Raw genomic sequence first — 16858 nt, forward strand, 5'->3', positions numbered from 1 at the left:
TCGCAATTCTACAGGAAAAAAACTTGGCAATCACTCAAATGTTTTCTAAAATATTGTTTAATCCCGGATGTAGGCACTAATGATGGTAAACAAAGCACTTTCACAATTGTACCAGATACTGACAAGGCAAATTCCAGGATTTAGACAATAAATTTCGCATTAAATAAATCGCAAACACTTCGCACCTTTAATTAACAAATATTGCTTGAAAACAAAAGAATGAAGAAGAAATTGAGGAAGTTCCTTGAAAATTGCTAAACTTTTTTTTGTGATATCGGTGAAAAGACAATGCAGGCCGGCGTAACAAAAAGAAATCACTTCTATGAATACCAAATTAGCTAAGCGTGAAAATTCTTGGCAACATCTATTATTATGAACGCGTGTTTAATCGTAAAGAGAGAATAGAAAAGTAAATATGTTGATATTTTATTTTTGCCAGTTTTTTTAGCTTTGTTCTCTCACAGGAGTAAATTCGCTGAACATTTATTTTATGAATTTTTTTTTTTTTGGTATTAGGCAAAATAAGAAGCGATTCCTTTTATTTAATTGTTTTCTATATCCTGTTTCATAACATTGATTTAACTAAGGTTTTTTCACTTGTAATTATTCCTTTTTCTTTTTCTAAAAATTTACTACAAATATTTACCAGCGGAAACAAACGATCTATTTGAAATTTTCTCCCTAATAAAGAAATTGTCCGCTATCTCTCCAGCTTAAAAAATGTGATCACAGTGTTTAAATTTTTATTTTCAAAATCCTGTGTTGGAGTGTTTGGAGCCTCAAAATAAATGAAACTGTATTAGTATATGTACTATTTCATTTATCAGCCGATTAAAATCCAAATTTACCAAACTACAAAATATCATATTGAGTTTCATACATCTAAATCACTGAATTTTTGAGTACATGCATGTGAATGTACAGATAAGCAGTGAGCTCGTCAAGAAATTAGATTTAAAATTTAAAAATTGTATGCCTAATTCTACCCATCTAACTTCTTACTTTTTATAATTGTTATATTTTCTTTCACTCATACAGATACTACTACAGCGCAGGAACCTCAGAAATGAGGATGATAAATGTCCGGTATTGTGATTGGTTCTCGTCCGATTGGGTGTACTCGATGGGTACAAAAATGCTGTGGGATAGGTTACCCCTACCGATGATGGAACGTACCTCCTATTGGAGGGTTTGTACCTTGTTCGGTAATGGCCTATAGAATCCAATATTAGTTCCTACCAATGCTGTCGCGGCGGTTTGGTCATTCAAACATTTTCTGTTTGCCTCAGAGCGGGTTGGAGTAGTCACCTTATATGGACAGACAAACAAACTTCTTGCGAATAGAGTTCGCTCGAAATTTAATAGAATTCTACAAATTTGGCGTATAGACAAAATACTAAATTATATCTGGCTACGTCACCAAAATGTTTTCAAGTTATTGAGTTCACAAACAGATAAAATAAAAATTCCAAAAATATGCTTTTCGTAGTCAATAAGGTCAACATGAAGATGTATCAAAATTTTGATGGCCGCGGTGGCTTGGTGGTAAGGTTTGGGCTTGTCAGCCGTAGGTTCGAGACCCGATTCCACCGAAGAACCGTCGTGTGAGGGGGTTTGTTGTATGTTAAATCCGTCATGCCAAACGTTCTCCCGCTAGTGTGGTGTGGTGTGGAGAGAGGGCTGGCAGCTTAAGTGTCGTCCTCGTCATCTGACCGCGGTTCAAAATGACGAGGTCCGTCCCAAAATAGCCCTAGTGTTGCTTTACAACGGGACGTTAATATAACTAAACTAAACAAGCCAAACTATCAAAATTTTAAATTCGGATTTTTTAACGATTACAGTCCTTTTCTTTCGAGTGTGTAAAAGCATTAATTTACATTTGACTTTCAATTATCATCCCGAAACTAAGTAGATACTTATAATATTTTTTAATAGCATTCACCGCTTAAATTCCTTAATAAAAACTGCCTAATTAGTTTGATTAGCAATCACAATTAATGATCATAATCTCAGCAAAAGTTCGCATTTATTGTTTGAATACAAAATTGTATAATATGTATTTTAAGTCTATCATAGGCCTGCAACTCAATGTCCAAGTAGTTGCGCTGGTGGAGTGCTATAATTTAAAAAATTCCTTGTCGATTGTATCATTCAACAGATAATTATTGTTATCTGGGGAATTAATCTAATACCCAGATAATTGTAATTACCTGGACATTGTTATCTTCCTTGTCGAGAATAAAGAACAGAAACATTTTAAGAGCTTCATTCAACAGATAATAATTGTTAATTTTGGGTAAGTATAAATTTTTTTAAGATAATAGTTTTCCAAGTTACTGCCGGCAAAAAATTTAAATTAAGCCATAGGATATTAACCATGTCAAACTGTCAGTAGCAAAGATGATAATGGATACTTTTCGAGCAATCTTATGGAGAATATTTGGTTAAATATCCAAGAGCAAATGTCTTCGACCACAAATTATAAGCGACTTTCTTAACCCTTTAATCCTCGTACCCATTGGCATCATACGAGCATCGAATATTCTCTTTTCAAATTTATAAACTAAAATTAATCAATTTTAAGGCAATATAACTCCATACAAAAAATATACATTATCCACATATACTTCGTCTTCTGTGGAATGAATAAGCTGGATTCTTAATTGAATCAACAGAATATCCTAGAAAAAGAATCTATCCTCTAATCTCTACTAATAATAAAGATGAATGTGTGTGTGTTGGCATTTTTTAGTTCAAACCTACTAGTTTGAGCTACTACTACAGTTGCCAAATTTCGAACATATATATTTTGGAGAAATGGAAATGTGCAATTCGGAGATATATTTTAAAAATTTTAATTAAAAATTAAAGGAATTTTGACATTTTTTTCCATCATAACTTCAGAAATCATTATAGCACAAAATTTTTGTGGCATCTTCAAATTAAAAAAAAAAATTCTATCTTTTCCTGATTCTAATTTAATATCCGTGTAACTAGTTTGTTTCCAAAATTTAATTGGTAATTAAATAATAAAAATAATTGGTAATTAAAAAAGTTTTTGCCTAATATCCAATAATACATTGCATTATTACTCTGAAATTAAAAAGTGGTTATTATTTCATCAGTTATTTAATCGAATGATTTTTTTATTGTTGAAAGTTATAGAAGAAGGAATCGGTTTAATATCTGTATATATTACAAGAATAAAAAAATGGAGGTATAATACAATTCAAGTTAAAAGATAGATGAACCTGTCATTTAAGTTTTTAATAATGCTATGAAGTTATAGGACTGATCTCTATTGGAAAGATTCATGTACGCAGTAAACAGAACATATGTAAGGCAATTAAAATAACTTTCGAAAAATATTGAATAATCTTAAATCTCGAGTCTTAATAGAGATAACATCGTAGCTCCTGTATTTTCGAGAACCATTATTTTTATCAGAAATCGTAAAATACGTTGGTTGGTCGTTGATTGGCATACATTCAGCATCCATTAAATTATCTGTAGTTCTCTGCCTTACAATGAGTTTAATTATGATGAGAAGCAATGTTACGGATTCATAAAAATATAGAGGCCAAAATAAACGACATCTCTAAACTTTTATTGGGTATAGAAGTGTGTTGCAACTGTAATCAAAATTCATAGTTAATTATAGTATTTCTGTCATTTCGTTTTCATCTTTACATTTTTGAAAAAAAAAATATTTTTTTACTTTCTACATCAGTAATAAAAGTGTATTATTTATAAAAATATTATTTTTTATTATTTGTTATCGAAAATGTTTGTTGTCACTCAGAAATTTACAACGAAAACATTTATTACTGCTTAAAAAATTGAAAATCGAGCAAATGAATGGTTTATTTTTGTTCCTGGAAGTTGAAAGTTTTGAGATAAAAGTTTCAACAAAATCTCTATATCGAAAAAAAGGAGATCCGTCTATCAAAATAATGGAGCTCATTTTCATGATGTCATAGTTACATGACCAGATACGTTTTATGTTGTACGTTATGTACCAAACTATTATGATATGTTGTACTTATCATAATATTCATTTTTTTTTCAAAATATAATGCGCTATGGATTTCATAACTAAACTGGTGCAGCACACTTAACGCGTTTCACTTTTGCAGGAATTAAATATTCGAATTTATTTCACGGTTGCAGTTTATATTGCGCAAAAAACAAGGCATTACTGTCATTTTATACATACCACAGCTCCCACCAAGTGCTTTGAAATTATTCTTTCAAAAAATGAAATTTCTTCGATGAAAAGAATACAATGGTTCATTATTGTTCATTTTTAAGCAGAATAATTCTAAAGAATTGAAAGCAAGCATTGTATTCTGTGAAACTCTGACTTTCTAAGATGCCAGCTTCCCGAAATTCTCGCTCTTGAGGATTCGTACTTTGTTTAAAGTAAACATAAACTTGACATAGTACATCGTCACTGACTTGCGAAATCGAGGTACTGGGTGATAAGGTAAACACGAAGGAAAAACTCAAGAGAACGATTTTCTTTAGAGTTTCTGCAGTCTGCAACTGTCTTCCAAATATTATTTTCTTCCTCTCTCTTGCTATTGTAATTGGCCAATTTTATGAGCGATAATACTAGTAATACTCTCTAACAAATAATATACTTGTATATTATTAACGACTTCATTGGCGAAAAATAGTTGCAAAAAAAATATTAACATGCAATATTTGGCGGATTTTTTAAAAATTAATTGCTGGAATGTGGTTATTATTCAAGCACCAGAACACTGAATTTAGGATTTCCTTTTCCAGATGAATCGAACCAAATTTCATACAAATCTATAACTGTAATCATAAAATCACATAGCAAATTTCATTTATTTAGGACTCTGCGTGTTTGAATCATCGGATTTGCATGAATGTGAAAGTAGAGCCAACATACTGTCCTTTAACAGATTTAGTTCCAAATTTGATTAGCATCAAACTTTTAGACGTTTAACCTGTACTCCAAATTTTTATTCATCTATTTTTCTTCACTTTGTAGTAAATCGTGTTGATTTATGCAGTCTGTCAAAAAGTATTGGGACGCACTACAAGTTTACAGATTTTTATCCTAATATTTTACTTAAATGTACAAATGAAACCAAACCAAAGAAATGAATACCATTTTGATATATACTAATCATAATAATTCAAATAAACTCATATTAATGTAATTATGGTTATAATTGAAAATAGAAGAAATCAAATAAAGAAAACATGCTCAAAAAGTATTGGGACACTTCCCAATAAAATAAGAAAAAAAAATGCAAACTTAAAAGCTAATATCTTGTTGGCCGCTCTTACTTATTATGACCTCTCATTGTCTATTTGGTATGGATTAGACCAATGTTTTGCAAAATGATCCATCGATTTTGGCCCACTCTTTACCAAATGTTTTCTTAAATCCTGCTTGTTGGAATTTTGATATTCATACAATTTTTGCTGCAAATAACCCCACACATGTTCAATGGGATTAAAGTCTGAACTTTATAGAAGTGTCTTAATAACACTGGGGACACATAATTTGCAAATATCAGCAACATGTTTCGGGTCATTACCTTGGTTCAGTTTAAATCGTGAAATTTATACAGTTTATGTCTTGAGACTCCCAGCTTGCTGACACTTTGCTTTAAATTTTGCTTGAGAATGTCACGATAGACATATTTAATCATTGTATCATCAATAAAATGCAAGTTACCGACGCTAGTGCCTACATACAACCTCAGACTATGTGATTGTCTCCTCCATACTTGATAATAGGCCTACGTTTTTGACATGCATTGCTGTATTTGGTTTCCGCCAAACTTTTTTGCTTGCCATTCGATCGGAAAATGTTATATTTGTTCTCATCAATAAAAATTACATTTTTCTGAAATTCTTTTGGTTGCTTTACATACATTTTAGCAAATGCCAGCCTAGCTTGTCGATATGCCTTTCTGATGTAGGACTTTCTTTGAGGCACTATACCATGATATTTATGTTTTCTTAAAACATCTCTAACAGCTTCAGGATTTACAGATTTTCCGAACTTAATTTTACATTGCAGAATAAATTTTACTGCACTAGTTTTTGAATTAAAGGAAACTTGTTTCACAATGCACCTCTCTTCACTTACATCAAATGTCCTTGGACGTCCTGATCTCTGCTTGTTTTCAATACTGTTTCTTTTCTTGAATCTGTGAGTAATGTTGAAAACAATAGACTTACTCAATTTCAAGATATGTCCTATATAGCGAACTGATTTTCCATTTTTCCAATGGCTTATTCTAAATTTCTCATATCAACTGATATATCTTTGTTTCTTGTCATTTTTTCTATAAGTAATCTTATCTGTTGAAATTTTTATGTTTATGATCTAAAAAAGTGGTGGTAAATTCATTCCTATTGATGCGCTATATGTTTGTGGAATTTCTTATTTCAAAAGTGTCCCTCTTACTTTTTTGACTCCTATTTACTTTTGAATTATATATGAAAAGCTAGATTAACTTATAATTTTTAAAATACTAATAAAATTTTCTATGCAAAATGTACACCAAATGTTAAAATTTTTCTTGATTCATTTTGTTTTTATATTAATGTGATAAATAGTTTTATAAATAGCTTTGTAGTTATTTATGCCAAGTGTAATATCCTGATCTAGACTGATCAAATAACGAAGCAGAATTTCCAGACAATTCTTTATTTTACAGCCCTATATAGAACAAAGAACAACTTGTTCTAATCTTTGTTAAATAAATAGTTATTTACACCTGTAGTAGGAGATACAACAGTCAAAATCGAAGGGTTTCTTGAAACTCAGTTGGTTTACGGACTCCGAACTCGTCGGCGTAGTCCAACAGTCTCCTGCAATTCGTTTCTTCTCTCTTTTCCTTATATATATATATATATATATATATATATATATATATATATATCTCCACCTCTTAATTTACATTGGTCATTTGAGCTCTCATTCGGCCAATCAGGGTTCAGCAATATGCTCTCTCAGCGGCACCAGTGGGTCGTGGGAAGGTCCTTTCACAAAGAGAAACATCTAGGAACCAGATGTTTGGACACCCCTTTCTCTTTGAAGGTACTATCAATACCAATGGACGAGGAATTCCACATGTGGTCTTTCATTGTAGTCGCTAATGAACAGATGCGAAACCACCCAGGTGAAAAGATCCACCATCTGGATATCTCGAGGAGTTTAGTAAGTAACAGCGACGATACAGCTGGCTGTAAATGTCTTATCAGTACTGCGAAACAGAGAATGTTACACAAGTGCCCCAATACTTTTTTTCAGTAACGGTATATGGAAAGCCGGATAATCAAACCTTTTCTGAACAGACTCCATTCAAAATTTGATAGAATTTTACGAACTTAGTGTAAAGACTGAATACCAGATTTCATGCTTAGTTCTAAGCATTTTTGTGTTATCCTGTTCAAAGTCAAACAAACATTACTTCAAAAACCTAAAAGAAACTTGAAAATAAGAATATTACCAATTGCAAATGGTGGTAGCCCAATCTGCGCTTGGAGAAAATTTTAAGACTTCAAAATAGGAAAAAGACTATTTCAAAAGAACAAAAATTTTATTTCTGTATTACCAAATATCATTAGTTTTCTCAATATTCTGATTCATCTCACGCAGGGAATATCGAATCGTGTTAGTAAATGGTAATGCTCAATTAATTCAATTATTTCGCAATTAGAAGTGATTGTATTGTAATTATTGTGATTGTATTTCAAATATTATACATCTATTGAATTTATTTTTATTTGTTTCAGTGCTGTAATATAGTTTTCAGGAGGCTAGATATAATGAAAAATATAATCTATGTTATAAATTTTCAAGTTTCCTTAAATTTATTATTATTCTTTAATTTTTATTATTATATTAAAATATGCAACATAAAATCACACATTATGCTACTTCTAAAAGTATTTTTTCCAGAATTCTTGTTTCTGGACGCCTTTATTTGTAGTTGTGAACTTGAAAACTATCGCATCACAACAAGTATTCGAATTTTTAGTAGAAAAAAATATTTTAAGAAACAATATTTTTCCATTTTTTTATAATAAAAACAAATCCATTATTTCTATATATACTAAATCTTACAACAATACAAGATTTGCTTACAAAAACTCTTCTTCATTTACAACTGAAAATTAGACGATTTTCGTCGTCAAGAACAAATAAAAAAAAATCAAAAGAATGGAAATAATCCGCTTAAAAGCATTGCTATTTATCTAATCTTTGATTTATCAAGAAATTTTGTGGGAATTTGGTTAATTCAGTTTCGTGATACAAAAAGCAAATTTGTATGATGATAACAAAATAAATATTTGCAAATTTGTTTATTTGTTTTCGACCATGGTCAGAAGATATCTCTTCTGACCACAAACTAATAAATAATTTCCAATCCATTGGAGATAACTATATACTTTTCGTTTAGGGGTAAATATTATAACCCACTTTTTAAAAACCGAATCTATATCGACCCACTGCATCGCATGCTCAACACTTGTTCATTTCAAAAAATGGTTTTATTCACCAATAGATTATTTTTTTAAAAATGCATATCATAACTAATGCGTAGGTGAATTGAATTAAATATTCATAACGAAAAGGAGTTTCTTATAGTTTGATGGGTTCGAGGTATTGTATGAAAACATAGCCTTAAGACAAAACTTTTCCCCCTTATCAGTCAGGAAAAATTACTTACGAATGATATGTTTGTTGTTTTAAATTACATTTAGTAATTAATAGTTACATGTAAACTGAAGTATAAACGTCATTATAGTTCTGAAAAAAAAAAGTCGCAAGTTTGCACATTGCGCTAATTTTTCAATTGTATAGTTACTATGTGCCTTGATGAAGACTGGAAGTTCCCCATAAGATTTTGCATATTACATAAAAATTCCTATGATCTCAAAATTCATATGCTCATGGCATGACAGAAAAAATTGATTCGCAAATTACAGTTTGATAATCTCTTGTCTGTCTCAATTAGAAAAATTCTCAGTAGTCAGTATATCGTCAGTAGAATCCTTAAATCATCAGCAATTATGATCTAAAGATTCGAGAACTCGTCATTACAGATTTGAAATTCTAAATCAATGATAAAATTCTAAGTAATTATTTCCGCATAAAATGATTTCGATGTGATAATTGTAAAATGAATTTCAAAACCGTTATTCACTCGTTTCATTCATACCAAAAATGTACTGGCAAGAGGAATTGGTTAATCAAAGATATTGTAAGAAAAAATTCATTTACGTATTCATTTTTCGAGTAAAGATTACAAAACTATGTGATTTAACTTGATTAGTTCATTTTATTTTTAATCAATAATGAAGCAATAATAGGATATTCAATTTATTATAACAAATAAATCTTTTTCTTTTTTACCTGACTAAAATTAAAGGACATGTTCGAAAGCTGAAGTAATTGCTTTATTATTTGAAGATATCAGTTTTATCTGTGGTCCAGTAACTAATTTTTTACGTAGAAACAGGTATATACTCCAGTATAAAAAATACTCTAAATAATATGAAGAATTATATTGTAGGAGTCATGTACTAATGAAAGAGAGAGAGAAGATAACGTAATAAATTTTTAGCTCTGCTATTAGTTCTATTTTGTAAAATAATATTTATCACACAAATTTAAGTATTTTTTCGAAATATGTTTAACTTAATATTTGTTCTTATATAATAAAATTTTTTTATGCTTCAATTTAGAGTTTTCGGTTTTGTTTTTTGCAAAGAATAGAATAAAAGAAAACAATTTACTATTCTTTTTTATGCCTAGAGAATCGCACACGATTTTGTAAAAGCGGCAAAACAGTTATGCGCGGCATTTTTATGATGCTGACCATGAATCGACCAATCAGAAGGAAGTTCATTTCCGTGACATCATAAAATGACGTCAGCGAAAGACTTTCAAACTCCGTGATATAAAAGTCTTTTACAATTCTCAGACATGTTTTTTCGCCCGATAATGGTTCTCGGTTTCGTTGACGCAAATATGTTTACAAACTACAACTAGATAAAAGTAAACAAATTAATTAAAATTATTTTTCTTTTTCATATTAGAAAAATATTTAATTAAAAAATATTAATTGGGTATTTATTAATTCGCATTTAAAATATTTTTTAATTTTAATCGATTGAATCAGTAGCATCCGAAAAATTTCAGTGTGATTTAGGGAGATTTGGATTGATTATTATTTCAGGTAAGTGAATAAAATTTTCTCTACAAAATAATTTCATCCCAATTTTTTTTTTATTTAATGTTTCTTGTGACTAAATGTCATAATCAAAAATATTTATTTAATTTGGATTTAGCAACGAAAACTTTAACCTTATTTTCACTTGTTATGAATTAATATTTTTCTTCTCTAATTCTGAAACGAATGACTTTAAGTGTGTCATTTTCAGTAAGTCAGTTTTCAGTTAATAGACATTTTTCATATATTTATAAAAATCTATCAAAAATATTATTAATACCATTTTTTTTGAGAAATTGTCTGCAAAAAAATTAATAAAGAGTGATGTATCTAAATTACATAAAAATGCAACTTTTTTTAAACTAAGAATATATACATATGCTGTTTATTTATTTATTTTTACAAAATTGAGTCTCAAAAGCGAGATTAATTTCCCCAGTTTTATTCGCCGGTTAGCAAGCATTTCTAACCAATCAAACGCTCCTATCTATCTATCTATATATGCTTACTGCTCAAGTACAATTTGGAACATTTCATTTTTTATTGTGGCGAGATGTCGTTGATTAAAGTTTGTTGATATGATTAAATAAATACTATTAATACATTTGATAAACAGCTGTTTGCAAAAGTCGCTTAAGAAATTATTAAAATGCTAAATTTAAAAATCTCTAAAAATTATTCATGATTTCTTCTTTTTTGTCTATCAAAATAGCTGCAGTTCATTTTAGCAGTAATTTTTAAAATAATTACACTTACAGAAAAAATATTTTCAAATGTTTATTCCCTGAAACGTAATAAGGAAATAACTGCAGATGTCTATATTATACAGTCGGATGGGATCAAATGACCTTTTGATACATTTCGATGTATATCTTTACTTCTTTCTAAAGGTACCAAAGGAATTTCTCCTCTGTGCATAGTTTCGGATAGATGTTGTACTAATAAATTATTAGGGTTTTACTTCTCCACTTGAAGCTAACTGTGTCTTCTCCAATTACCAGAAAAGGTAATTTTATTCTTCTGTCACCTATGAATCATGGTGATATTTATTCCTATGAGAGAAAATGGGTTTATAATCAAAAGGAGAGGAGTGCATATTTTATCTTCTAATGATCCGAATGGGCGGTCAGAAGCAATTTGGCTTTTTACTTTCTATTATATATATATACGTATACATCGTATTAGAGAAAGTATAGTAATATTCGAACTTGAGATTGTGACGAATCTCCACATTTTAGACCTTCCCGAGTTCGAAAAACACATTTTTGGAAAATGTCCGTCTGTCTGTAGGTGACAAAGATAACTAAAAAACACATTGATCTACATGGGTAAAATTGATAAAAATTGGAACAAATAACTGAAAATGATAAATCGCTAAAAATAAAAGCTAAAGGTAAAAAAATAAGAAAGTTTTCAACAAATGGTGCCATTAAAATTTAAACTTTACAAAGTAATTTTCATGACTAATAATTTCCTAATTTGGCTCCTTTCCAAATTAGTTAAGAATTCAGATGTCTCCTCGCGAATCCACATTTTCTTCTTTGCGTCTGAGAACAACACCTTTGAGCTCATCGGAGAAACAAAAATTAAAAATCAATGAAAAAATACTTCGATCGTTATATTTTGAAATTAGAGAAAAATGCTCGAATAATGACTTCGCAAAATTTTAAAAAGGTTAAGGAATTAGAATGCCGCATGCAGGAATTTTAGTTTTAATTCTTAAAAAGTTTTCGAAAAAATGACTGTTTTTAAAAAAAGTTCAGAAAATTACATCGAAAGTGCAAAAAATATTAATCGAACTTAAGTTATTTGTTCTTTTCGATGATCCAGCGATTTTTTTCTTACAATCATTAGAAACATCATTATAGAGAAATTCATGCGAGAAAACATCCTAAATAAACTAAAATATTAAGTAAACAAAATTTCTGTATTAAATTTAAAATAGGACACTAAGGTTCAATCAGTCGCCATGACCACTACCTTTATACCGAATGTTTTGATTGTATGTGAAATGAATTATCTCAATACCACAGATAAGCACACAAATGCCTCTTTTTATAAATTGTGAAGCTCTAGTAAGTCGCAGAGTACTTTTATATCATGAGAACTTAAAATATAAATAATTTCGTGAATTAACCGGATATATATTTATGTTTTTTTTAAATTCCTGTAATAAAAAAATTGGAATATTTTACCCTTTTGCTACCACCTGAGAATGTCGATAATAATAAGAGCTAAAAATGATTATGTCTTTGAAATTAAGCAATCTAATGTTCTCAACTGAAATAGCAATATTTACTTCACGTAAAATTTAAAATAACTATTTTTGCTATAAGCGCACACTTTAATTTAATAATTTTATTATTTTTCAATCACATCATTGAAAGTTGCGAATTTCCCATTAAATTCTGCCTAGGGTCCTTGAAATGAGCCAGCAGGCAGGTTGATTAAAAAGAGATATCAGCCTAAATAAAAAAAGAAAATTTGTAAAAAAATGCTATTTCCATGAATTAAAAGTTTAAAATGTAACTTAAGTTAAAAATGCATTGAAATATGAAACTAAATTGGCCATTAATTTTTGTCTAAAATCAACAATACCTAAATTCATTATTGAAACTTATAACCCCATAAAACACGGCATGCGCATAATGATTATTTTTTACAAGAATTGTCTATTCAATGACGTGAATTTGACAGTCATAATATTTTTCCCTCTGTATAATTTTCAAATTATTTCTGAATTATCCTTCACAATTGTAGGCAAAATTGTGCACTCTAATTAATACTTTCAACCAATTTGCGTTGCCAAACGCAACAATAAATATTATGCACAAAAATGAATAGATTGCTTTCTTAGAAAACGAGTGAAAATGCACAGACAAATAAAAAAATTAACTTTAATTATAAAAAAATATTTTTGCACAGAATGAATGGCAACGTTCACACATCTAACACCTTGGTAAATGGCCACATGCTAATTTCTTAAGAAGGTAATTTGCAATTACGTTTTAATGTGTATTTCATATTCCAGAAAAAGTTAAATTCTTTTTATAGATATTGCTGTTAAACCTTTGTTAAAAAGGTGAAACAATAACTCGATTTAACTCTTACGGTGTTATCATTTCTATTTTTCCATTATTTGTGTACAAACATTTTAATCTGTAGATAAGAAATGCAGTTATCAGAATTGCGTCTGGTATTATCTTTGGTTATATTACTAAGCGAGTTCAATGCGTTGTGTCAAACAACTGTAAAACATCGCTAAGTTTTGTCTCTTACACTCATATTTTTCTACGAAAACTCGTTAATAGAATTCTACGTTTGTAATTGAATTTTGATGGTCTTCTTCAAACCTAATTTATTGACTTTTAACTCGGAATTTATGCACTAGTTACTTCGTGTTTGTTAACAACGAAGTCTGAGAAATGTATTATGTAATACACAAGTCCAATCATGATAAATTCGACGTCGTAGTAAGTACCAAATTGATTTTTACGAATGTTCTTGTATTAGTAAAAATAAATTTGAAAGCATGAAAAAATTACTTTCTGATTTAAAATTTCTAATTAATTTTTATGTTTGTTAATATATTAAAATTTTCATTAAATATCTTAGTATATTATAATAAATTTCATGTACAACCTATGAACTTATACAATTTCTTCTTTTCGAATTGGCAACATTAACAGCAATCGAATCCAAGAATTAAACCATTAAAAATAATGAAATGAATTTTCTTGTTTACGAACATGGTTTTTATTATGCTTTTATTTTTATTATCAATTTTATATAATTAATTTTATTTTATATAATTAATATATTTAATTTTCGTGTTTATGAACATGGTTTTTATTACGTTTTTAAAATATGTAGCGACAGTGTTCTTTTCTATTTATTCTCGTATAATATTTTTGATAAGACGACATACCCAAGTTATTTTCCTACACAACTGCATTTTTGAGATACCACAAATATTCAGAATCATATTCACTTAATCTTTTGACATATTAGATCCAAAATTCGGCTAATATCTACAATTCTAAGGACGAATCTATATATTTAATTTCATCCTACCAATTATGTACATTTTTGAGTTATGTTACTTGGATATATATATATAACATTCAAAATTTGATACAATTCAACAACTTTGAGAGAACGTCCAAGTAACAAGTTTTATATTTGTAGCTCTTTGCATTATAAGGTTATTGTATTTCTAAAGAGACAAATATAATTCTAAATATTCGCTTCTCCGATTCAGAGAGATCTAAAACATGGAAATTTACTAAAATATCGAGGGTTTTTTTTTTTTTTTTTAACGGCTATGGTATTTTCTTTTTGTATTCGTCAGGTACAAGAAAAATAAAATTCACAATGAAAATAAATGCTCCCATTTATTATTATATTGACATGTGTTTTATTTTATTTCTCAAAAAAATTAATTTAATATTTAAAATAGTATAATAGCATGCAATCAAATTACGGATATGAAAGAGATTCAAATGTTAAGGTGTACGTACACACTAGAAGATTTTTTTTTAAAATCTTAACTTTAAAAATCCAGTTTTTTCACAGTAGGTTATTAATATATGTTTACACTCATTTCAGTGAGAAAAAAACCATATTACACTAATTATTAATTAATTAAATAATATTTAATGAGCTAATTAGCATATTTTTTGAAACATGATATCTTAAATTCTAATTTACACAGACACACAATTCTTGTTGGAAATGATGCCTAATATTAGTCTTCATGTTGTCTGCCTCAATCAAGTTATAAAAATATATAGTTTTTTTAAAATTTTTCATCAACAATGAATAGAAAAAGTGAGATTTTTTCTGTAATTTTAACTTTTAAATAGCTATTAAACATTTATTTCTATAAATATAACTTTGAATTGAGGCACAAAACATCCGCTATTTCATACATTCATTTGATATATAAATAATTGTATTTGATTAATTTCTTGTTGAGTTATGATTGTTTGAATGAAGCAACATAGTAGAAAAATATCATTCTTCATAAAATGAATTTAAAAAAAAAAACCGTAACTAGAGTTTTTAATGAAAGCACCTCAAGAAAAATAATTATAACTCGTGAAATATTTCGAATATTGACAACATCTTGGGATCGTTTGAAAGCTAAAGGATCAGAAAACATTATTAAGCAATAAAAAAAAATATTCGATATTTTGAACGATTTTCGAAGTTTCAAGTGTGTACATACACCTTAAAAAGAAACGATTACATTTGAAGTATTTCTTTAATAAATAAGAGTTTTGTTTTGTTTTATTAATATCCAGTATCGAAGTAAAGCTAGGATTATTTCGAAACGGATCTCGTAATTTTGACCACGGTCAGACGACAAGAATGATTCCTGTGTGGCAACTCCTCTCTAACTTTCACACTATATCGACATGGTGTGGGTATTTGATCCTGACCGGTAGAACGTGCATCATATCAGCATGCAGCAAGGATGACGAATCTTCATTGGAAATTCGAGCTTGATACTTTCCAACCCCTGAAGTCGAGACCTTATCAACAAACCGCCACAACTCCGGTAATTAATAGGAATCTAATGACATTGCCTAATTCAAGGCAGAATGCTATTAAGAATGAACATCTATTTAATCTTTTTATAAACACTACAAACATGATACTTTTCCTGTGATAAAGTAGTTTTTGATAACAACTTCCGTTTCCTGAACTTCAAATTAGCGAGAATTTGCTCTCCATATATTCCCAATTTGCTCTCTTTCATATCCGTAATATGACTTATAAGTACTTTCATATTCTTGTTCATTATACCAATTTTTGAAGCATATAGGAAAATAATCCAGCATTTCGGATTAATACTCCTTATCTTCGAACTTTGAGAATGATCTTAATTTTAGGTGTAAAGAACTTTTATCAAATTTCACTAGCCAACTGGCCATATTTTTGAATATTTGTGCACACATGTACACAAGGACATACAGACTGTCTATCCTTTGATAAATTTGCTTGAAATTTTACTTACATCTACCATTTTTGTCTTAAAAATCTCACACCAAGATTCAGATATCTGGTTAGTTAGCCTTTCATATAAAAGCAAATAGATAGAGTTATATACTGCGCAGTGGCGAATTTTGTTCTAAATTTGATATAAATCTGCAATATTTGTTTAATGTGTACATTGCATTTTAATTAGCGTATTTAGATGCCGACATAGCTCCACAAATTGTACTTTTTAACTTAGGGATATTTCAAACATGGATTCATCAAACTTTCAAGGCAAAAGATAAATACTCTTACTTTTTTATACTTTGGAAGAAAGTAGAAAGCAAAACTAAATTTGTTTAAGCGTCATCATTTAAAGTTGATGGCTTTATTATTACTTATAATATTTTTTAAACAATAACCTTAACAAGAATTTAGTCTTATTTGATATCTTCAGAATAGACAATAGTTCTGCAGTATTTTCGAAAACAACTTTTATCTCTTTAGTTAATGAATAGAAATGAATTAATTTCCATGCGATATTTCATCTAACTTTTACAAATTTTTAGTCAATGAATAATTCTATTCATAATGAAGGATGAGATTTCGGGACAAAAAGAATCAACACTATGTAGTGTTTT

General features: G+C 29.0%; 1 protein-coding gene across 4 annotated transcripts in view; it reads left to right on the top strand.

Annotated features, from left to right (window-relative positions):
- The window catches only part of LOC129981142 (5'-3' exonuclease PLD3-like), a 150244-nt gene that overhangs the window by 76283 nt on the left and 57103 nt on the right, over positions 1–16858 (top strand). Inside the window, exon 1 of one of the 4 annotated variants that reach the window (XM_056091844.1) lies at positions 9997–10241. The exons of 2 other annotated variants lie outside the window; for them this stretch is intronic. Coding sequence is in view for 1 of the 2 variants with exons in the window: in XM_056091842.1 (XP_055947817.1) it covers positions 13661–13708 (48 nt within the window). In the remaining variant the exon portion in view is untranslated. Of the gene's footprint in view, positions 1–9996; positions 10242–13467; positions 13709–16858 lie in introns of those variants that run through there. One more of the 4 variants, XM_056091842.1, reaches the window with a different exon arrangement.

The sequence above is a fragment of the Argiope bruennichi genome, chromosome 8 (genome assembly GCF_947563725.1).
Source record: "Argiope bruennichi chromosome 8, qqArgBrue1.1, whole genome shotgun sequence".
NCBI classification, from domain to species: Eukaryota; Metazoa; Arthropoda; class Arachnida; order Araneae; family Araneidae; genus Argiope; species Argiope bruennichi.